The sequence below is a fragment of the Astatotilapia calliptera genome, chromosome 1 (genome assembly GCF_964374335.1).
Source record: "Astatotilapia calliptera chromosome 1, fAstCal68.1, whole genome shotgun sequence".
Taxonomy (NCBI): domain Eukaryota; kingdom Metazoa; phylum Chordata; class Actinopteri; order Cichliformes; family Cichlidae; genus Astatotilapia; species Astatotilapia calliptera.
The window spans coordinates 9,987,045-10,011,326 of NC_137422.1; the positions used below are offsets into that span (position 1 = coordinate 9,987,045).

General features: G+C 39.3%; 2 protein-coding genes and 1 long non-coding RNA gene across 3 annotated transcripts in view; all 3 read right to left on the minus strand.

Annotated features, from left to right (window-relative positions):
- Positions 1 to 786, minus strand: part of hsd17b12b (hydroxysteroid (17-beta) dehydrogenase 12b) — a 29,239-nt gene extending 28,453 nt beyond the window's left edge. Inside the window, exon 1 of the mRNA XM_026161046.2 lies at positions 440 to 786. Coding sequence (XP_026016831.1) covers positions 440 to 617 — 178 coding nt within the window. The 5' untranslated portion in view covers positions 618 to 786. The remainder of the gene's footprint in view (positions 1 to 439) is intronic.
- Positions 787 to 3,189: 2,403 nt separating this feature from the next.
- Positions 3,190 to 10,397, minus strand: LOC113018024 (uncharacterized). Its single transcript, XR_003271678.2, has 2 exons — positions 9,206 to 10,397; positions 3,190 to 5,401 (listed from the first exon to the last, which is right to left on the minus strand). It is a non-coding gene; the product is annotated as an uncharacterized LOC113018024 (long non-coding RNA).
- Positions 10,398 to 18,603: 8,206 nt separating this feature from the next.
- Positions 18,604 to 24,282, minus strand: part of ttc17 (tetratricopeptide repeat domain 17) — a 30,239-nt gene continuing 24,560 nt past the window's right edge. Inside the window, exons 17-25 of the mRNA XM_026161263.2 lie at positions 22,695 to 22,823; positions 22,051 to 22,346; positions 21,785 to 21,938; positions 21,561 to 21,681; positions 21,202 to 21,361; positions 20,716 to 20,799; positions 20,115 to 20,234; positions 19,853 to 19,996; positions 18,604 to 19,736 (exon numbers count right to left, since the gene is read on the minus strand). Of these exons, the coding sequence (XP_026017048.1) occupies positions 19,605 to 19,736; positions 19,853 to 19,996; positions 20,115 to 20,234; positions 20,716 to 20,799; positions 21,202 to 21,361; positions 21,561 to 21,681; positions 21,785 to 21,938; positions 22,051 to 22,346; positions 22,695 to 22,823 (1,340 nt within the window). The 3' untranslated portion in view covers positions 18,604 to 19,604. The remainder of the gene's footprint in view (positions 19,737 to 19,852; positions 19,997 to 20,114; positions 20,235 to 20,715; positions 20,800 to 21,201; positions 21,362 to 21,560; positions 21,682 to 21,784; positions 21,939 to 22,050; positions 22,347 to 22,694; positions 22,824 to 24,282) is intronic.

Below are 24,282 nucleotides of genomic sequence, written 5' to 3' on the forward strand. Positions count from 1 at the left end.
GTGGGGGGGAGGGGGTGTTTTTTCGTCTTTCCTCTATGATTTCAAACGATGGTCAAATAAGCTGACGCATAAGCTGTAATAATGATTACAATACTTTCCCTGCAATGTTACCAACTAATGTGTCAAACAGTACTGAGTTATAAAAGAATTTATTATGGAAGTGACTTATAATACTTATACTACAGAATAACACTGTAACAAAGTTAAACAGAAAAAAGATTAATGCTCCACTGTTTAATTCTGTTTACATATCAGAAAAACTATCATTTTGCACATTTCAATTATATATATATATATATAGTGGGGTGGGGTGTTATGTTCAGACAAAGAATAGCTACTTAATACAACCGACAGGACAACAGGACAGGTCCCTTTATATTGTACCATTACTACTTGAATAAATAAAACTGGCTGGTAGTCTCCCCAATTAGTTTCTCACCTGCCCACTTTCCTAGTTTGGCGGGTGACAGGAGCCGTCCGTTGCCCAGCACCCACACCCTGAACCCGGACAGCAGTCGGTACACGGTGCACAGAGACAACCAGGCCGCGGTCAGAGCACCGAGCCAGAACAGCGGTGCCTCCACGGCCCGAAACACGGCTTCTCCGCTGAACGACATAGCTGCACTACACACTTCTGTGTCTGAACTGCGTATCTATACTAGTGCCTGAATTTATTGTATCTATATTAACGTGATGACAAAGTGCTCAAAGTGCACATACATGCGTCAACCAGAACCCTTCCTCTGTTGGACACTTCCGCATCAGTGTTTGACTGCCTGTGATTGGCCCGTTCTCTTCTTCTTCTTTTAATGCTTTTAAAACCCCCATCGCAACAAATCTACTCGTTACTACCACCTACTGTTCCAGCACAGGCTAGACCCAAAACGACCGTCATGCGGCTACAATGTTTTGCAAAATATACGCGTTAAATTCTTCTATATAACATCTTAACTTCCTACCTGTTATGTTGGTGTAAAGTAACAACTTTAATTTAAAAAAAAAAATCACATTTCAAAAGGGACCGTTTTCACTCTATGAAGCATTACGGTTTAAGGATTTACTAACTTGGTAACATCATATCAGTTTCTACTTTTACGTCCTTCTAATGTTTATAATCTTACTTTTTTATTTTACGTTTCATCCCTTAATATTGTAAGCGTTATAGTGCCCTAACTCTACCTCTCATTTGCCCTTAGTGTGCTTTGCCTTCTTTGGTTAAAAATACTGAATATTTTTTTTCTTCCCACAAATAATAACACTAATACTACACCTTCAGTATTCCAAGCCATACCATGCTTGTGTTATTTCACGTGTTTTCTCTGTTTGTTTAATAGCTGTATATGCGCTTGCACATACCTTTTCTCCAAGTGTCACTTTAAACAAACATTTCTTTTTTCAGGCTGAAGCTGAACCTGCTTGCATTGTTCTATTAATTGCTCAAATTTGCCCATCTTTTCTTTTTCTTGTTTTCATATTCTTTTCTGTGTTTCATGTATTTTCTCGTAGTACACTAAATGTGCCAGTTGTGTTTCTAATCTCTTGTGTGGGGAAAATGCTTGTATTGTAGATGTTAATGTTTAATGTTCTCCCATCTTAAGACTACATATATACATGTACTGTATATACTGTTATGTCCACTGGCAGCAATTTCAAAAGTGCTCAACACGGTGTCTTGATTACACCGTAGAAAGCTTTAATGAGGACAGTGATTTGATCAGTTTTCAGTAGTCAATGAAAACACACATTCTTTTTACCTGTGTTTTCATATTGTTTGAAATACTGTAGACTGAAAATGCAATATGAAACACCCATTTCAATTTTACACCCGAAGTGTGTGTATTTTTTTTCTCCCTGTTTTCTTTTATAAAAATACTTACATTTTATCATTATGCTTGCTTTTGTCTACACCTTACTGTTTTTAAAGGCAATTTAATGGCAATAGTAGAACTTACATTTTTTTTTTGGAGTTTTCTGGGTTTAGCAAATATACGTGTCATGTTTTTGAAATATAGTAAGAAATCTTGTAAAAAAAAAAAAAAACAAAACAAAAAAAAACTCTTTTACAACATTTCCACCCAAAACATTTTGAAAAACAATTGTTTTGAATTTGTGGGAAATTATTTTTTAGCATCCCAGATGGAGGTGTAAATAATAAATTGACACCATGCAGAATCCTGTGTTTTAATTTCAAAGATGTGTGTCCACAAATCCACTTGTGATAGATATTTAGTCTTAACTCTGCTTTCTTTAAAAAAAAACAAATGGTTTGATTATTTGTTTTATTGCCGTGATTATTCTGATTGTAACTCCTCTTTGTTTCATAGACACGATGTGTGTAATTGAATCAAACTTAATATACAGACACACACATACGGAGTACACAGTTCAGCCAAGTGGAGCAGACATGAGTGGTCCATAATGTGAGTGTGAGCGTTATATAAGCGCATGACATCTAAAAATAGAAATGCAGCAACTGTAAACATGGATCTGAACTGTTGGCTTTAAGCTTTCAAAGGAGTCTGGATGAAAGTTAGATTAACCCAGCATCCCGCATGTAAAGTGCCTAAAGTGGTGACCGTGAGTCTGATGGTGAGTACGGCTGGCATGATAGTGAGTGGGTAAAAAGTGACAGCGCTGATAAATAATCGAGAAATATATCTGACTTTTTTCTTTCATTATTTTTTTTAAGCTCCTGATGAGTAAAATATGTTTATAAGAAGCACACAGACTTCTTTTAATAACGCAATGTGCTGGACCGTAGTAATTTAACACCACATGTTTAGAGTCATTGTGTTTGTTATTTTTGATACAGAAAAGTGTGACAAGATGATGAGATTTGTGTCCGTGCACTCTAAGACACTGACTAGTTTTTGTACAACACACAAACATCGCATTCTTTCATCAACTTTTATATTTTCCTTTTTTTCTTTACAAGGATTTTACAGGAGATCAGTATAGATTTTATTCTGAATCTTTACGTCTGTCAGATTCAGCTTACACATGCACACACACACACACACACACACACACACACACACACTGCAATACGTCATATCTACCGGCTTTTATTATTGTGTAGTTCCATGTGCGTCTTTACAGCAAAGAATCACATTGATGTGTGAATACCTAATTCTTTACAACACGTATCTCCTCAAATCAAACATGCAAACTTAATGAAGACACACGATGCAGGATTTTTCAAGGCTTTTATTAATCATCCATGTTGTTGCATAGAGACTTGAAATAACTTTATTTAAAGACAATAATAATGATAATAATACACACAGTTAATGACGTACCACAAAATTGAAATTCGGTGTATATTAAGGGGAAAGGAGAAAATGAAATCACAGTTGGGAAATCTGTTTAAGTTTTACATATCATTGACTTTTTAAACACCTGAAAGAGAAAACAAGAAAGAAAGAGACTGAGCTGAAATGTAATATTAATTTTAAAAGAAATGAATTACATAGCAAAGCAAAGAATCTTGAAGAAGAAAACAGGATTGTATAGCAAAACACACACACGCACACACCTCAGTAATAACTGGATACAGTTTGTTCACATGCTATGTGTGTCTTATCTTACCTGTTGTTACATTAAGGGAAACAGAAGTCTGTTATCATGGAGAAAATCTACACCTGAGTTAAATGTTATATGTTCAAGGTAACTCGTATTTGAATGCATTTATTAGGGCACCCTTTACAAGGGAGTGTATCTATTTATTGACATATTTTTTGGAAAAGTTCACTTCTCTTATTTTTATTTTAACTTACTCCATGCTAAGTGAGTTTCTCTGCAAACTGTAAAATTGTATAGTTTCTATGTAATTCTTGTTGTGCTTATCTGAAGACTTTCTGCCTGATACACAAACGTAGGTGCAGAACACGTGCGTGTAGCTTTCAAGTATTTAGTGACATTTGCATAACAGTGTATATGCAAAATCTCAACAAAGTAATCATATAAATCTCAGGATGCTGTGGGAAACTTTGCACGTTTTCTTCACTGCACGTTTGCACATAATGGCAGTGTCTCGAATCCAGGCATGCAGACATCCACTCTTACGTCTGAAAAGCCAGCACTACAGCACAGACGCACATTAACTCGTAACGAAAATTTCATTCTGCCCGCTGTCGTGAATTAACAGTGATTTTACGTCTAAGCAGGAAAAGCACTGCAAAACAAAAAAGCTGGCATCACTTAATACGTTTACAAACATTATTTCCATGGGATATCTCCTGTGGAGCTTGACGCAGACGTGTTTAACACATTTAAAACTACAAATCAGCTTCTCATTTGCGGTCCCATATGTCAGCAATGACGCATGCAGTACAGCCCTGTAGAAAAAGAGAGGAACACACATACACCACATCATTAATCTACATTTTTGTATATTTTCCAGTATAAAATTTCAGAATCCCTCTGTTTTCCTTAAATTATTTATTTGGTTTGTGAAAGGCTTTTTTTTTTTAGTATAGTGTCCTTCACTGTTGAAAAGACCCTTTTAAGTATTTCTACCTTGTCCCTGTCCTTTCCCCAAACCTCCATCAACACACAATGACAAAAGACTGCCTTCTAACCAGTGTGTGTATATTTCGGAGCTATGATGATTTAAGAGATGTCCTGGAGAGGAGGTGCTGATAGGGAGAGTTGGACATATTCTTCTAAACCAGGAGCTCATGACTTCATGAGATGCTGGAGCTAAGGGAGAGGGGTTTAGGGCATGGTGGTGGGGGGCGTGGGGGGTCACTTCCTGCTTCTTTCAGCCTGTGTGTGACCTCAGAATTTGATCCTGATTAAGGCAGATTTAAAAAGTTTACCAAAAATCATGGAACAATCATACAATCATCATAACATTGTGCAATAATCTGAACACTCATATGTGTGGAGATCTGACTGTGTATGCACGGCAGTGTGGGTTGGAAAAAACAGGCACCCTACACAGGACTGTGTATTGGCATGTCATAAACACATTATGAATATTTGATTGTCAACACGTTAAATGTGCCCCTTGTGCCTTTGTTAAATAGTCCAGTATTTAACAAAAAAGAGTAAAAGAAAATTTGCTTAAGCCGAATCAGTTTCCTTCTTGGAATGATCGTAATGCGTTTTGATCCACAATAACAGACAGAGAACAAAAGAAGATGAATGAAAAAGAAGGGCATGCAAGATAAACGCAGCGAGTGTGTCTGTGTACGTGTCGAAGGTGAGGATTACATCCTCACACCATGAGAACATTACTAGCTGATTTTGCAAAATAAAAAATAAAAAATAAATAAAATGAAAGACTTTACTCTTTACTTCCCTTTTACAGATTCCCTCACGTGCTTCCACCTTCTGACCTCATTGTGCTTTGGTCACTGCTGCTGTGTCTCATTGTCCAATGTGTGATGTGACAAACCTGCGAGTACAAAAGGCAAAAAAAAACAAACCCAAGAACAATGACAAAAAGCGAATTAATGATAATAATAATAATAATAATAATAATAATAGTATGCCGAGGCAACATTATTGCCATAATAAAGACATTTTCTTTCATTCTTTGTGCCAGAATTGACACAATGGCGTACAGGTGCTTGTGAAGAGTAACGGGGTAAATGTACAGATATATACAGATATAAAGGAGTAGAAGCACACAGGGTGATACTAGTATGAATATCCACGCCCAGTAAGCTGTAATTTTAACAATGAAAATGCATCAGAAGTCAAAACAGGGGAGTGGAAAAAGAAATGGTCAGGAAGTGCCCTGTGATGCAGTTTACAGCAGCCAGTTTATTTCACAGAACCATAAGCAAGGAATAGAGAAAAGATGTTTTAAACAAGCAAACTATTCAACAAAGAAATAAAATGAGAAACGAAGCACACACTGGACATCTTCGCTTTGACATCTATGCGCACACCTCACAACCCTAGACACTTTATTTAAGTTGGCAGATTTACGTGTCTTTTTCCAGCTGCAGAAGTGTTGAAAATTTTCTTTCATATATTCATTACTCACAGAATTTTGAGCTCATTTTTACCTCCTTCATCTGGACATGTGTCTGTCCAGTTTTCAGTTTATATACCAGATGCTTATTTGTGGGGGGTTTCTCTTTATGTCTTTATGGAACCCACCGAGTAATACCTCACAGCGCAGGCTGCAATTTTTGAATTTGAATTTAATTTAGTAACTCATATAAGGTTGGATGAGGTTTTACTGCTTTGTGTGCTGTGACCTTTTTTCCCCTCCTGTACATTCATGTCGTGGAACATCCAAACTTAAGGTGCAGGTGTTTTAATGACACTGAGGGTTCATTTGAGGTCCTACAGAGAGCAGCACCAATACTGAATGTGCTTGATCTTATCTTATTTTCTGTAGTCTTTAGAACTGCTTTTCTAGCCTTCGTGTTTATTTACAATTCTATTTCTAATGACATGTGAATGTATTTCACACCAGCACGTTCTTTTTGAGAAGATAGTTCTTTTATAAATAAGCAGAATGCATGTGTTCTTAATAGGAAGGGGTGCCTCTGTAACTCACACTGTAAATCTCATCTTGCTATCTTAAACACAGGACTCCAAGTAAGTTTTGGCAAAGCTGCACACGTTAACCAAAACTCAGAGTGTTTAAAGGAGACACAAAAATGTGTGTGTCTGTGTGTTGTTAGATTAGACCACTTTTGTTTGTCTGGAACTGTCTTTTAAACTAGCGTCAGACATGGCTTTGGAAAACATCAAGATAGAGATTTTGAGCTCACTGGAATTGCTCCAAACTTTTCCAAATATAAGAAGAAAGAAAGAAAGAAAGAAAGAAAGAAAGAAAGAAAGAAAGAAAGAAAGAAAGAAAGAAAGAAAGAAAGAAAGAAAGAAAGAAAGAAATGCATTCAGATGGAGATGTAATGTTTATGGAGAATAACTAAATCATTAATTTAAAAAAAATATTAGTAGAGGATAAATTGTTTATTTATAGCACAACAGAAAAAAAACTGCATAATTATGCTGTGTGAGAGTTTAGATAGGGGTTCTGAGGTGCAAGACAGCACTCCTGATTGTTTTGTTTTCCTTCCCTCTGTTCACTCAGTGCTGCATCAAAGCAAGAGGTGCAAGAGATTCGTGTGTTTAAAAATTAAATCTAAATGAAATGTGTAAAGACACCTTGTTACAACTGATCACTGTGTGTGTGTGTGTGTGTGTGTGTGTGTGTGTGTGTGTGTGTGTGTGTGTGTGTGTGTGTGTGTGTGTGTGTGTATTGAAAGCATGGGTCACACTTGTACACTTTGTGATCCCAAATCTCATTCTTCCAACACACCACAGAGCCTGACAGCAGCAATGTGACTTCTCAGTCTCAACAACACGAACGATGTTTGGATCCTCCACAAATGCTTTTTGGGGTAAGGGCTTCCCAGGTTCATGTATGCACAGCAAGCCCAGACCGCAAAAAGATTCGTGACGGACAACTGCAACAGCTTCAGAAAAAAGAAGAAAGAAAGAAAAAGAAAAAAAACTCCAGTCATCGATTCCTCGGGGTCTTCATCCTCAAAGTGTTTTCAGATTTTAGAAAGAAAGAAAAAAATGGAGAAGAAAAGAAACGTTGCTCATTAGGGCGATTTTTGCACATGATCACGAGCTTAGATGACTTCCCAGCGAAGACGTATCTAGCAAAATTGAGCTCGAATCCGCTGGATCGGCATAGCTTCGCAACAGCGCGAATCCTTGTTATTAAAAAAGAGCGGCGACGAAGAGAGGCGGCATCTCATTGCCGTTATAGACTTTAACACGCAGCAGAGGATGGCAGCGAGCTGATTGGACAGGACGAGTCGCCATCGACCAATAGCGACGTAAAGGAAAGGAGCACCTAAGCAGGAGGCCGAAGCACCTGACAGTTTTTCATGACCACCCCCCACCCCACCGCCTCCGAAACACCCCCTCCCAAACAACGTTCACTACGGACATTAGTGTGACACCCAGTCCAAAAAATTATATATATATATATATATATATATATATATATATATATATATATATATATATATATATATGTATATATATATGTATATATATATATATATGTATATATATATATATATATATATATATATATATATATATATATATATATATATATTTTAATCCATCACATCAGCTGAAAGCGCGCGAGAAAACGTCGTGATGTGATTGCACCACTTGTGGATCCCTTTCAGTGATGCTGCAAAAGAAAAAAAAAAACACTATCATACCCCCTCCCATTCAGTCCCATTAATAATAAAGTTTTCTTTATTTGCAAACGCTTAATTTGGCTCCAGACCTCCAGCTGCCGAACCAAGGGGCCCTACCCTCGCTTCGTTTTCATTGGGCCGTCCAGCCGTTCATTCGTGGACGCCTCTCCCAGCCGGTCACGATTCCCCCCATCTGTCTCGAGCGCACCGAAGCCAGACGCCACTGACGCAGCACGCGCCTTACTCACTTTCAGCAGTCACGACTCGAGACTCATCGTGCACGGAAGAGGGGGGGAATCTGCAAAGAAGGATCAAATTGTAAAGGTTGCGCTATATTTGAGTATCTGAGGCGGATTGCTGCTTGAGCTGCTCACCCTGCAGCGTAAGCAATGGGAATGGGGGGTTGGAGAAAGAATAGCGAAAATATAATAGAGCTTTCCACTACCAATTAAAGACAAAAAAAGAGGAAAAAGCAAGCAGAGAGAAGTAATCACCCTAAAAGCCCACTGTGAAAAACGTAGTGCACCAAGCTACAACTAGAGTGTAAAAAGAAGCAAAAGCCAGTCTTAAAACACTCCAGCACCACCAACACGGGGACAGCTCCCCACTCGCTCTAACAGCCTTCGTCTACCGCGAAAGGCTTGAGATTAACGTCACGAAGTGCCGCTAATAAGAGCAACAATGGCAACATTATTTCGAGCAGACCGACAAAAAGACACATCCACCCCCTTTTTTAAGCATAGCTGAGGGTGATCCCCGCGTAGCTGCAAACGCGGACTGCTTTGATATCCCTTCAAGCATGCGGCAAAAATAGCAGAAATCCACACAAAACACTCGTGACACGGCGTTTTTTGTTTGTTTGTTTTTTCAAACATTTGTGGTTCCCTCGTCTTTTACAGCACTGTGAATAGAAACATTGTAGCAAACGGCTTTCTTTTTTTTGCAAAGCATTTAAAACAGAGAAAAAAAAGATCAGGCAGGTACAGAAAGGTATATAGCCTACAACTCACCATTGTAGCAGCGGAGCCTCCTTTAAAAATACGAAAAGTGGCGTAAAAAGAGGCCCCCCAAATAAAACGCCTCTTTTCTTCTTCTTCTTCTTTTTATTAACCATAAAATGTGCTCCGGCTTTCCGCTTCTTCACTGTACTCTTGAATGGTGTGCCTTTTATAGGAGTGATGCCCCCTATCTATTTCTGGATCACGATCCAACCCCGTTTCTATTTTTAGCTCGCGCGTGATGAAAAAAGAAAAGCTCGCAGAGGTTCCTTGGAGGAATTTCGAGCGCGTGCGGGCTGTTTGAGAACTGGCGCGAGCTCCCGCTTCTCCCTCCTTGTTGCACTGCCACGCGCGCGAGCACGCCCGCATGTCTTCCCTAATATACACTGTGGAGAAAAAAGGAAAGAAAAGAAAAAGAAGACACTGGGGGGATGCGATTTGATTTAAACCGAATGGCGAAAGAAGGCAGAAATAGGCTTTTGATTTTATTTTTTATTAATTCATGGTGTTGCCGCTGGAAGCACGGTTCCTGTAACCCCCCGCGCGCCCCGCCATCCACAACACACACGCGCGGACGCCCCACAGCCTATCAAATGTGACTATAAAATAATGTGGTTAAAAACGCGCTAACCAGGCTTTAGCTTTAGCACAAGAGGTCATTTTTTTTATGCAGCCCGCTTTATGTTTAACGCCAATAACAAATTTAGTTATAAAGCAGACTTCCTTCTCCTGTGGGCTGCGTCAGTCACTCGGCATTGACGTCAGGTGGAGAATCTCCTACTTTGAAGGTGGAAGCAGGAGCCTCCATTGCCTACGTTGAGCCTAAAGACCAGCGAAGCTCTGCAAATGTAAAATACCAGCGGGTGATACGGAAAGGCCACGGTCTAATGTAATGTCAGAGCTCTGTGTAGTGTCACTGGGAGTAAAAGCCTGCTGCACGACAATAAAAACGGTGAGTTGCCTAAAACATGAGCTCGGTTGGTCAACTTGAGACAACACCAGCCGTCAGATGTGTCTTGTCGGCTCTTATTTTACAGCACAAGGCCCGTGAAGGTGGTAAAGGTCCTTAAAACGACTGTGGGTTGGTTTTACCCTTTCAGCACAACTACAAGTGGCCCTCAGTGTGATCATGCGGAGCTGGACTACACACACACACACACACACACACACACACACACACACACACACACACACACACACACACACACACGGTGCAAGCCTGCTGCCGCGGTCTGAGTCCTGCAGATTCTCACTGCACAGGGCAGAATGCTGAAACGCGTAGTAACGGAGCGGCGCTTGGCCGACCGATGATGCTATTTTTAACTCCCATACTCAACATGCCTGGCGCTGCGGGTTTCTCTGCTCAAGGTAGCTTACTATACTGTATGAGAGGCAAAATATAAACACGGGAAAGAAAAGCGGGCGAGATCTGGTTTCTCTAGTTTGGGGGGGGGGGGGGGGGGGGGGCACTCCTAAGCAAATTATAGGGGTTTTTTTGGATTATCAATTTATCCCTTTATGAATGAAGCACCTTGTTATTCATTAAAGCTGCAACCTGTAGGATTTTATTATATGCAAACTTGATGCATCAGAACAAAAATGCTTTTCTTTTTTGCATAACTAAGGCATCTACAGTTATGTCCATAAATATTTGGACAGAGACAACTTTTTTTTCTAATTTTGGTTCTGTACATTACCACATTGAATTTTAAATGCAACAACTCAGATGCAGTTGACATACAGACTTTCAGCTTTAATTCAGTGGCTTGAACAAAAAGACTGTATAAAAATGTGAGGAATTGAAGCATTTTTTAAACACTATCTTCATTTCAGAGGCTCAAAAGTAATTGGACAAATTAAATAAGTGAAAATGTTAATTTCTAATACTTAGTTGAAAACCCTTTGCTGCCAATGACAGCCTGAAGTCCTTAAGTCATGGACATCACCAGATACTGGGTTTCCTTCTTTTCAATGCTCTGTCAGACCTTTACTGCAGCGACTTTCAGTTGCTGTTTGTTTGTGGGCCTTTCTGTCCGAAGTTTAGTCTTCACCAAGTAAAATGCAAACTCAGCTGCTAAGACCAGGTGGCCAGTAAAGAATATTCCACTTCTTTGCTTTAATAAACTCCTGGGTTACTTTGGCTGTATGTTCTGGATCATTGTCCAGCTGTATTATGAAACACCACCCAATCAATTTGACTGCGTTTAGCTGGATTTGAGCAGACAGTATGTCTCTGAACACCTCAGAATTCATTCAGCTGCTTCCGTCCTGTGTCACATCATTTTTTTAAGTAAAGTCTAGACTAGACTTTCTATTCTTGAGGCTTATGAGTGGTTTGTACCTTGCATTGAACTCAACCAGTCTTCTCTTTATGGTACACTTGGATATTTATGGGCCTACCTCCGTGAGAGTGTTGTTCACTTGGTTGGCTGTTGTGAAAGGGGTTCTCTTCACCATGGAAATGATTCTACAATTATCCACCACTGTTGTCTTCCATGGACATTCAGGTCTTTTTGCATTGATGAGTTCACCACACCTCAGATAAACTCCACGCCTTTAACTGCTTAACTGATAATGACATAACGAAGGAATTGCTCACACCTGCCCATAAAATAGCCTTTGAGTCAACTGTCCAATTACTTTGGCTCCCTTTAAAAAGAGGGTGGCACACGTTAAGAAGCAGGAACTCCTAAACACTTCATCAAATTTGAATGTGGATACCTTCAAATGATAGCTGATCTTACACATTCTGTCCATGTTCACTATATAACTATAATTGGAATATGTTTCAGTAAACAGGTAAAAAAAAAAAAAAATCTCATACCTTTCCAGATAGTTGCCCAACCTAGATATAGTTTTGTTAAAAAAAATGTAACACAATAAAGTTGCTTAACACAGTCCAAATTCAGTTATATTCAGTTCTCACATCACAAAATACTCTGGCACAGTGGCAATGGGACTAAGCTATTAGTGTAACAGAACAGACAAAAAGTTCAGGATGTTAAATCCAAAACCTAAAGTATAATCTGAAAAACAGTTGCAGAAATCTCTTCTGAGAGAGAAGACAGAAAATAGCTCAGTGTAAATTATTTTGCGTTAATTGTGATTTAAATAAAACACTTGTTTTCTGCTCCTTTTTTGACTACCTCGACGAATAGATCTGTAGGGGAACAGCATGCCAAGGAAAGACTGTGACAAGGTTTCTCAGGAGCTGTCCATGGTATCAAAACAAACAGGGGTGGGAGGTTCAGCTTACAGTCTCTGGTGATGTCAGGTAGTTTTTTTAGGAGTTGGGCTCGGCCTCTTAGGTCCAGTCAAATAATGTCTTTTTTAAAAACATTTTTATCATTTTTTATTAAAAACATTATCCTTTTTCATCTTTATTCGATAGTCACAGTGGAGAGAAGACAGCAAAGTGGGGACAGAGAGGGAGGGAAAACATGAGGCAAAGGGCCGCGGGTGCGACTCAAACCCGGGCGGGCTGCTCTCAGCCGTATGGCATGTGGTCGCCCACTCAACGCACTGAGCTTAACCAGCGCCCATGAAGGATGTCTTGGTATTTGTAATGCTTCAACATGCCAGGACATTTTGTCAATTTTATGCTCCAAACTTTGTGGTAACAATTTTGGGATGGCAAAACAAGGTCCATAAAGACATGGATGAGCGAGTTTCATGCCGAAGAACTTCACTGGCCTGACTTCAACCCGATCAGAGACTAGCAGAGACTCTGACCCATGCCTTCTCCATCCAACATCTGTGTGTGACTTCACAAATACATTTCTGAAGTAATGGTGTTACGGACCTAGCAGGGCCTTCTCCTGAAGTTGCCTATGTGGGCGTGTCCTACCATCTCTCCTGCCCTAGGTGCCACCTTTTTCTTTTGGACAGCTGACTCCCATCAGCAAGCCATGTTGGTGGGTGCAGCTAGTGAGCTGTGTTCGGTGATTGTTTACTCCCACTCTGTGGAGAGGAGTGATTGGTGACTAAACTTTTTTTTTACTTACTTTTCAGTTTACTGACCGATGCCTGAGTTTTTGTTTGTTTCTTTAAATGGTGATAGCGGCTTGTCCGTCTCTATTAGTTGAGTTATTAATAAAAACGTTAATAAAACTCCTTAATTTAACCCTTTTGCTTCCCTGTCTCCTTTTTCCGACCCGGACACTTTTTGTTACTTTCCCTCATCGCCTGCCCGCTCATATTAAACCTTATAGACTAAGAATGGGATGTCACTGAAGTTCATATTCATGTGAGGGCAGATGAGTAAATACTTTTGGTTATATTATGTAAACAAATGGAGAAGATCTGCTCAATTCATCATGGAAAGTGCCCTATGATGCAATTTAATTCAATTCAGATTTATTTGTATGGCACTAGAACAGTTGCCTCAAGGTGCTTTATTTTGTAAAGTAAAGACCATACAACTATACAAAGAAAGCAAGGAAAGCCCCAACTATCATATGACAACCCTTCCCAAAGTGCTCTGGCAACAATGGGGAAAAAACTCCCTTTTAACAAGAAGAAATCTCCAGAAGAACCAGGTTCATGGAGGGGCAGCCATCTGCTGCGATCAATTGAGGGTGCACACAGGATTACCTGATCTGGCCCTAATTATAACCTTTATTAAGAAGGAAAATTTTAAGCTCAATCTAAAAATAGTGGAGGTTTTCTCATCTTGAAACCAAACTGAGAGTTGGTTGCACAAGAGAGGGGCCTGATAGATGGATGGATGGTTGTCCCCCTATTCTACTTTCAAAATCTCTGAAAACCTCGAGTAAGCTTGCAGTCTGAGAATAAAGTGCTCTACTGGGATAATATGATTCTATGAAGTTTTTATATATGATGTGGCCTGATATTTCAGGAATTGTATGTGGGAAGAAGGATTTTACAATCAATTAGGATTTTACAGAAAGCTCGTGAAGAGAAGCTAATACAGGAAATATGAGCTCTTTTTCTGGTCTTTGTCAGGACTCTTGCTGCTGCATTTTAGATGAATGCTTTTCAGGGAATTATCTGACAATAGCAAAGACGTACAGTTAGTGGGGATAGGTTAACTGGAAACACTAAATTGCCTGTGGATGTGAGTGCGATTGGTTGTCTCTGTCTATGTGTTAACCCTGCGAGAGACTGGCGACCTGTCCAGGGTCATCTGGTTCATGGATAAATATAGCTGTTTGTCATCTGCATAGCAAAGGAAATGTATGCATCCATCCATGCATTTTATTAACCACTTATTCACATCAGGTTCATGGCGAGGGCTTGAACCAGGTATCATTCAGCAAAGGGCATGGTACACCCTGGAATAATGGCCATTCCAATAAAAGGGATAATGGAAATGTATGCATATCGAATGAGGGAAGCAGTTGACAGCGTTTTAGTAGATACAGGTGAATGGCTTAGAAATGAATTGAGCTGCGGTTTGGGGAAGGCCTCGAAGGGGACTGAAAGCAGCTCCTGGGCCTGGCAGATCCCCATGTACTAAATAGAAGTGAAGAAGTGAAAGAATTGAAAAGGGGAGGGAGGGTGGGGGACGTAAACGAGAATGAACAGCTTGTAGAACTGAGGGAACATATATAGATAAGAACCGGAAGTAACGTGTTTAGAGGCGGGGTCCCGCTCCTGAAATTCAGATACTTTATCTCCAATTGTGTTAGAGACATTCCTCATTTTCAAGGACAAATTGAAATATATAAGATAAATACAACTCAAACCAATGAAGGACATTTTAATACATTTTAATAGTCTTTGCAGTCTCTGGAGAAAAATTCTGCTATTCCCTGTATTAAATCCTGCACAGGTCTAGAAGGAGAAGCACAAAGATGAGTCCATCATCAAGAGGCCATAAGAAGTGTCATGATGCACTCTAAATCCTGGCTGAAACTCTTCAAATAAACCATTCCTCTGTCTGTAAGCAGACTCACAACTGATGTTTGGAGTTTTTTGTGAAATAAAAGGTCAATGGTGTGTACTATGATGTGTGGACTCTATGTGCATAGTGTACCAAAGCAAACATTGCCCATTCACTTTTATGTGAATGTAATGTACGTATTTATTGGTATTTTTATAATCCAGTTGTGTGGTTCTATTATATTTTTTAAAAACAATTTTAAATGTTGAATATATGAAATAAAAATGACCGTATCTACAGACTCTGTTGGAAATCAGTTTACACACTGGACAACAGCTACAGAGAAGACGTTCAAATAAAACAGCATTCTTCCTCGCGTGTTGAAATCTCCTTCCTCTCGTTATCACTGTGCCTTTAAAACAGTCATCTCCTTTCATGTCCATGTAGGAAACTCACTATTATTATGTAATATCTTACAGCAACATCCATTCACTGTTACTATATTCAGCAGTAGCGAGCTAAATATAACTACATACCATCAGCTGTGATAACAAATTTCAGCGTGGCATCAAAAAGTTTTGCATGAGAACAAATTAGAATCTTAGAACATTGGCCATTTGTTCCACTGTTTCTCAACCTCAAGTGTCTTTTTACATCTATATAGCAGACAATTTTGGCAGAATATAAACAGAGAGTTGCAAAAATTATTCTGAATGTTAATTTTCAAATTTGCATCAGTAGAAATGCAACACAGTGTTGCACAAAATATATATCTCCGTCCCCACTATTAAAAAAAACAACAGCAGCTGCATGTTATTACACTTACAAGGTCAGTGTCGATACTGTGAAAAGGCCAAATCAATACCTAACATGGATAAGTGAGCTACAGCTGATTTATAATTCATAAACGTATGCATCAAACAAAGTGCATTATTTAAAGGCCATGGTGCATGCAAGTTCATGTTTACCAATCGCAGTAACAAAATTAGCTGCCTCAGCTGCAGCAAACTTGACAAAGGACTCCCAGTGAGTATACTATCACTCTGAAAACACTCAATGGGAACAGAGCATCACACACACCCATTCAATGCAGCGTCTCTGTGGTGTGCCAACTCACATGCCTATTACATAACAGGGCTCCTACTCCCAGGCCTGACGCCCCTGATAAATACACGCACGCTTTGCTGCACATGAACTATTTATATACAGCACCCAAGACAGGGATGGTCAAAAATACCACTCCAGTCAATTATTCATTGAGAAACATTCCAAAACACAGAGGAGAATGAGTTCGTCTGCACAGGCTGGGGGGTGGGTGAGGGGGCTAACAATAAACAACATCCATTAGCAATGCAGCAGCTCATTTGTCCTCAGTGGTGCTGAATCCAAAGGGCAGCAAATGTGCAGCTGCAAATCCCCCCATGTGTTGTGCTTGTATTTATAGGAGTCTGTGCATACACTTCAGCTTCTCTGCAACCATCTTGTTCCTTTCCAGGGTTCTAAAAATAGCAGGCTGCATTGTGTGTGTGTGTGTGTGTGTGTGTGTTTGTGTGTGTGTGTGCCATTTTTAGATCCTGGAAATGAAATGGAAAAAAAAAGAACAAGGCGGCAGAAAAAGATACTGTTGTTTATGTGAATGAACACACCGTTCCATATTTGTTCTAAGGCACTCCATGCTGCACTGGCAACATTGTGTACAAGTAAACAATGCTTAACACAGCCAGGTTTCAATTCATGAGGCCTATATGAATTGTTTCACACGTGTAAAGCTTTAGAAATCCAGTTATTTTCTAGCGTTTCTCACAGTGCATCATCTGTTTCTTCTTTCACTGGAGAAGAAGAAAACTGCATCCAGTGTCACGTCTGTGCCCAGAGCGTTCTAGCGCCACCATGGGTCAAGCTAGAGCTGCGTTTTTGCACAAAAAACTTTTGAACCACATACATGACATTTGGCTTCTTGGATTAAGACACATTCAAAGTGAACTGTGATGTCTGCTGCTGCTCTAAAAAGTTTAAGCATTTTCACAGGTCGCCTTTTTCCCTCTCAATCTCAATTAGAATTGGGACAGATGATTGTCAGACCTAGTCTCATGTTATCAGATGGATCATTAGCCAATCGGAGCAAAGCCACCAAACAGGAAGTGAGATCATAGCTACGATGCCTAACAAATGTATTAGAGCATTATAAGGTTTCTGCCACAGCTGACCTAAATTAACAGTATTGGTAATTACCAGAATTATCATTTTTTTAGGTTTCTGTAATGGTTAATCTGTCAGTATGTGCAAGCTCTTTATATTTTTAATGCTAAAATAATATTGTTGTTGTTAGCCATAAATGTTCAAATGTATTGTTTTACAAAAAAGCAGAAAATAATATTCAAACACTTTATTTTGATTAAGGTGAGAGAAAAGTTATTTGCTCTGCAGAAAAATCAGTTTATATATCCTATGCTTGATTCATTGCCGACTTCTCAGAAAAGTCCAGATGAATTTATTTATGGACAGATTTCTGTCCAGACTATTTCCGTTTTCATGACATGTGGTCTAATGAATTTGCTAAGCACCGTACACCAGCAATCCTTGATTGTATTTGCACCAAATGTGGCGTATGGACTCCACTGGGTCAGGCTGAAAATCTGTTGCTTGACCACAGGGGTGCTGTAAGCAGAAGCAGGGTTTTCCTGTCAGTGCATAGAGTACATACAACCACGCTTCTAATGTGACAGCTGTGCTCTGCTGACCTGCTTGGCGTCCTTATCACTGCTGGCAGCTTTAGTCATTTAAGTACTGTTAAAGCCCATATTCACAATCACATCACATAAACAATTGGTGCTTTTCAGTGGGAGCAAACTCAGTTTTGTTTTTGCACTTGTTATACACACACAAAATAATTAAAACACATATATTATTTAAAAAATAACTTATGGTAATATTGATGTGATGTTGTGGCAATCTTAGTTTTGCTATAACACACTCATTGTACAGCTCTGCTGTCCTAATGTGTGAAAATCTGTTATTATCTTCAACTCACACAATGCCAATACAACATCCTTTGAAAGAGGTTCATTCTTCATAGTAGTAGTAAAACAGGTGAATGCTGCATAAAAACCACATTATCTGAACAAGCTGAGGGTGGGTGGGAAGTCTTTGTCAGTCTCTGCTGATAACAGCCTTTGGAATACAAGAGGCATTTAACTTTAACTTATCATTTTTCATGTATTTTCATGTTTTGGTACGATAACCAAGGAACAGGTTTGGGTATTTGAGTAGCAGATCTGGCAATATAGAATAAATGACTGCTAATACAACTTCTTTTTGACTGCAAAATACACTTTTAACTTTGTCTCTCTCTTTGCGAATCCCATTAGGACAATGTTGGGAAATAAAGTTGGTTAAAAAAAAAATTCAAACAGCGCCACCACTTGGCAATTTTTTAAGATTACATGAGTGGAAAAAAAAAAAAAAAAGAATGCTGAGCTTGTCTTTATGATCATAGTTTTCAATCGTGAAATCTCCCCTATGCTTTTATTTTCCAGTGAAACAAAGAAATGACACAGAAACAAAGTGAAATCCACACACTGCCTTTAATACTGTACATTTAATACAGATTCCAGTTTTTTTTATCATTATTTTTTCTTTTTATAGATGGGCAATGAGATATCATTTTTCTGCCAGATGATTTCCATAAGTTAAGAAGCAAATGTAATAGCATAGTTTATTTTCTGTCTTTTGTAGCTTGGCGCAAAAATCTAATCGTTTAGGTCCCATATAAATAGGAATGCTTTAAGAAAAAAAAAAAAAGTGCAAAAGAACTGAATGTCCCCATCCATTTTAAGAAGCAGAAATAGTGAGGGAATATATTAATCGAGTCAACCTCATTTAAACTCGAGTTGAAAAGCACATTCCATAAAAGCAAATACTGTATCATCCCCAATTACTTTAGATTAAAATGTACCATTTTCAGGCGGTAGTATCTCATTATCCTTCAGCGTAATAGAGCAATATACTTTTTTTTGTTTTTGTTATAGATCCCACTTCCTCATATTAAACAGCAGTAAAATGTCTTCAAGAAAGACAGTTTAAGCTTTTCTTCAATTTAAATAAGTAAGAGAATTAGGTGGGTTCTGTGGTCATTAGTTTTGTCCAACTTTTATTGCAAATCATGCAAAAATTGATTTGCAAAAATGAGTCTGAGCCTTTTGATTTTGAGACATAACAAAAATCCTGCAAGTAGTGGGCCAAGATTATCTACAGTTTTACTGTATGACAGTTCAAACTTAATTCTTGGTATTGGTTAGACCTTTTAAAAAAAAAAAAATTAAATAAAAACAATCCCCACCCCCACAAAAAACCCCCAAAAAACAAAAACAAACAAGGACTCAAGATTCAGCCGATTATAAAGCTCGACACCTCATGTTTGACTTAGTTCATTTTTCCTACACTTTTACTTTGTGCAAGTTTGTTGCAATCTTCTGATGTGTATTCTGTCTGCATGTATGTGTGTGAGTGTTTATCTGATGTGTGCATGGCCAGTGGGTACTACTGGGATTAAACTGGCTGAGTGGTTTAGGGCTGACGACGTTCCCTCTTGGTGAGCAGGTAACACTGAATGGTTCTCAGTCGATCTTTGGCAGGAGCGAACTCTGGCTGCAGCTTCAAAGTAGACTCGTACCAGCGCATGGCTTTCTCAAACTCCTCCTGGTGACGAGGAAAACAAAGACACTTGATGTGGTATGATGCACCTATGATGCTGGTGAGCAGCTCTCAGTAAATATTGATGGATTATTAGAAAAAAGTGTGACTGTGGCTGTTACCATTGCTATATAGACATTGGCAAGGGTAAAGTGGTTCACGACGAAGTGCGGAGCAATTTCTACTGCCATGCGAGCCACTGTAAGCGCGTCCTCCCATAGCCGGGCGTTCTGGAAGATGTTGGCCAGGCTGATAAGTGGCACATCCTGGTTTAAAAGTCACGAGAGGGAGAAAAAAACAAAAAAAACAAAACAACATATAAAGAGATTTATTTTTCATTTTCACAAGAAAACCACTGTTGGGAACAACTTTTGCCTAACTTGCCTTCATATGATGGGGAGCGTAGTTGAGTGCTTGTCGTAGACAGTCGATGGCTCTCTTGCCTTGACCTTTCACTCTCCAGTATAGTGCAGCCATGCTGGATAAAACCCAGGAAGTCTGATTCTGCCGTTTTAGGGATTAGAGAAGAGAAAAACTCAATGAACCGTGTTAGTCGCACTGGAGTTGCATGGTACAGCTATCAAAAGAAGTACAATAATATTCAGAGAAAAACTTTGGAGAGTTTAATCATAAAGCCCGACTGGACAAACAAACCACCAGAAGTGAATAAACCACAGTACCGACTTTCACAGTGGGGTGTTTATATTTGCTAGATTCAGTTTTGACTTAAAGCGAAGGATATTCTGAATAACATGCTGTAGCGCCAAGGAGACGACCAGTGATCAGATGTTTATACAGCTGAATATATTTTTAGACATCTTTCCTTTATTAAAATACTAGTCTAATGGTAATCACAGTAAAACAGTATTCTCCTGATATATGAACATGACTTGCTGTACATTCAAGTCATAACAGGTGGAAAAATCTATTATTCTAAAGCAAAAACTTATTTTTAAATTGCCTTGGACCATCAGAGAGCCCTTACCTTCTCCAGGACTTTAGCAATGCGGGTGCCCACCTGCTCAAAGGACTGTGGGGAAAACTTATCTTTGCCGAGGTTCTGCAGGACCTTTGGGTTTGGAAAAGAAGAGACATAAATCACACTATGAGCTACTGTAAGAAAGATGGGTTTAAAAAAATCCTGTCAATCAAGTTAAACACAACAAAATTGTGTTTTTATTTCTTAAGAAGGTTCTGAGATTGTTTTTAAATGTTGTGTGTTTTCCCCCACTTAAGGGTAATTTGAAACTTTTAAGTTCAAAAAGAGTGATATACAAGCTTGTCAACAATTTGGATGAGAAGACTAGAATGTAGTGACATTAGTTTTGATGTGATTAAGTTCATCTTATTTGCTCTTAGAAAAATCCTTCTGTAAAGGAAACCTTAACATGGAACTTTTTTCCAGTCTTGTGCTGTTTGCATTTATTTTATATGTTGCCTCTTGTTATCTCCGGCTTCTGCCTCAGCATACCTCACGCAGTTGGCTCTCCCCAGTGTAATGGATGGCGGCACGATTGGCTACCCCTGCCAGGTGGTCGAGGGTGTGCATACTAGCAGCTAGGTTGGCGTTGCATAAAGGTTCAACAGCTGGCTCCTGGAGTGGAGTGGCAAAGTCTATGTGCTCTGTGATGCTGATGGGAGGGAGTGGAGAGAAAATAAAAAGAAATTATCCAGCTGTCTATTTCTTATAAATACATTTCTAAGTTCTGTTAAAAATGAAATTGCCACCTGCTTTCACAGTGATATGGTAATAAAACAAATCCTCTTTGAATCTGTTTAGAACTTCATAAATACAGGATAAAAACGTATTCAGGACAGTGAGAGCCTTACTCAATGTTCTTGGCAGAAACAGCCAACCAAGTGCTAGCTACAGTGGTGAGGTCCACCCTCCGTATCCGCTGGCACTCCTCTGGCCCTGGCCAGCCAAGACTTGTGTAGTCTCTCCAACGGCCTGTCCAAAGAATAAAGAAAAAGAAAAATACAGTGACACCTCTCTGAGAGGCTTTTTCTCTGTGCGTGATGTTGTCAGTTAATACTAAAGGTTTATGTGTTACCTGAAGGACCGGGCGATGGGATAGTTGGACCGCTGATCTCCAAAACAGAGTGACCCCCAGGCAGTGAGTCCCCATTCTGGCTGTCATCAGAGGTGGAAACACTTTCTGACCCATCCACTTTAGCCTTTCTGACCCGCTTTACTTGGAAAGTGATCTGAAGTAGTAGTAATACTCAATTAAGATACTCACAAATATCTGACAGATGTTGGCAAGGATTACTCAAACTCAGTTCTGCCATTTAAAAACCAGTGAACTTCCACACTTACCCACTCTGCTCCCTCGTCATCCTCACAGTTTCCAAAACAGGGCCCACTACCAGGACGAGCACCCATGACGCGGTCGTTCTTTAGCACCCGGATACCTCGCAGGTCACCTCGCTTCCCACCGACATCCAGTGCACCCTCAAAGGCTCCCATCAGATCCTCCTTCAGCTGCCAGTCCTCCTCCTCCTTTTCTCCATCATCTCCAAAAGAAGCGCTCATTTTTGCCGCTGCCGATGCAGAAGGAGAAGCCTGCTGCTGTCCGGCTGCCTCATCTGAGCCGTTACTGTCCACGATGACCTCTGCATGGTGCGGAGAAAGGAATGAATAGGATTACGAAACATTAGCTCAACAGGAAAGAAAGAGCATGTAAACCCCAAAACAAACAAACAAGAAAAAACGATAGGACACCCCAAAGTAGACCATGGGAACCTGAAAGCCAGTAAAATGTAGTAAAGTATTCCACTGCTGTTAAATCTCGCTTGTCTGTGACACTTACACTACACATTTTTGCCACATGCCAAACTGCACAAGACGGAATCTCAAGTTCTGAATTATTTAGACCAAATACATCCTTGCTGAAGTGCCACAGACATAATATCTTGACTGCTTCATTGTGCCAGTGAAGACGCCACATATCAAATTCTTACTCTCAAAGAGCAGAGTGTCTTCCATGGCTGAAATGGCCGGTGCGTCCTGCTTCTCTTCACTGCCCTCCCAGTCTTCCAGTTGCAGGCCGAGGTCCTCCTCAGCCATGCAGGCAGTGCCCTCCGGATCAACTATAAATTACCACAAAAAGCATGCAATTAAAATGAAACTACAAAATGTTTGACAAAAATGGACACAAATGCACAAAAACAAAAAAAGACTAATTAAACAATGATGAATGGATTATTATGTAAGGGTTTTGCATATTTGCAACTATTTTTTTTTTATCAATTTAGACATTATACTTTAGTAATTTTAGCTAATACAACTTTTTAAAAAGTATTTTCCCCCACTTAGGTGGAGAACTATGAAATAATTTTGGTTATTTTTTGCTATTCTTTTAACATTTATCCAGAATATCATGTGATAATTGTTCAACCTTAGCTCACAGCCTTACAGATTTTACACTGCAGCTCACTGGAAACAATTTCCTGTTGTACTTACTTCAAACGGTGAAAACACAGCTACTGTGTTTGTTTTTGGGTTTAAAAAAAAAAAAAAAAAAAAAATCAGTTCAAAATCTACATATCGACTCCATTTACTGTCTCACTGTCCCCTGAAGAAGCCTACATGTTTCCCCCCACGTTATATGGTTCTCTTTCTTGTACTAGTAGGTCTTTGGCAGCCGTTCGGTAACTACTGTAAACTGACTGATATAATGTTTGGCTATGACTTTTACCTCAAATCTTTCACATAATTCAAATGTTATTTTTTCATTGGGTGCTTAAGTGCATACATGTACACATTGTGCTGGCCTTGCATGGACAACAGCCAGAACAGGGAGCCAGAAGAACCGATGGATCTTATCTATCAGGGACACCAGTTTGAGACCTCAGCTGTTTCTGCACCACTATTTTCTAGCTCACTGTAGTTCTTCCCCTGACAAGATCTAAAACACAAGGACAGCAGTCATCACCAAACTTTTACTATAAGTCTATTTTTTTTAGTACATTTGATTTTTATTGAAAAATCTAAATGGTAGATATGTGCTTTGTAAGGGCTCAAGCAACCTCAGACATTTGGTGTGCGCTTTATGGACGCAACCTTCAACTTTAGAGCGCAAAATATAGTCCCTTCTAAATTTGGCATCAGCTATTTTCTGCAGCTTAAATTATTGAGTGGAAAAATTTCTTCACTTCAAAGCACTGTTCTCTCCACTCCCACTGATATGAATACAGGAAAGAAACCCAACATACAAGCAGTTTTTCACAGCAACTCTTGCAGCTTCAGGCAGAGCAACACGAGGTGGTTTGTGAGTGTAAGGCCCAAAGCAGATGAGTCCGAGGCTAAATTTCACTTCAGCTCATAGAGATAGAAAAATAAATATTTGTAAAGCTCTAATAAATGCATTTAGACTCACCAACTCTTAATAAATGCTATTACATTTGCTGATTAATTCAAACATTCCCGCATTAAACATTACTGGGAATGTTTAATCCTGTATTCAACCGAATAAAACTAAAACCCTTAAATTAGATGTGACAGATTCTGCTCAAGTGGCTGTTACAGCATTTCAGCGTGCTGTGAACC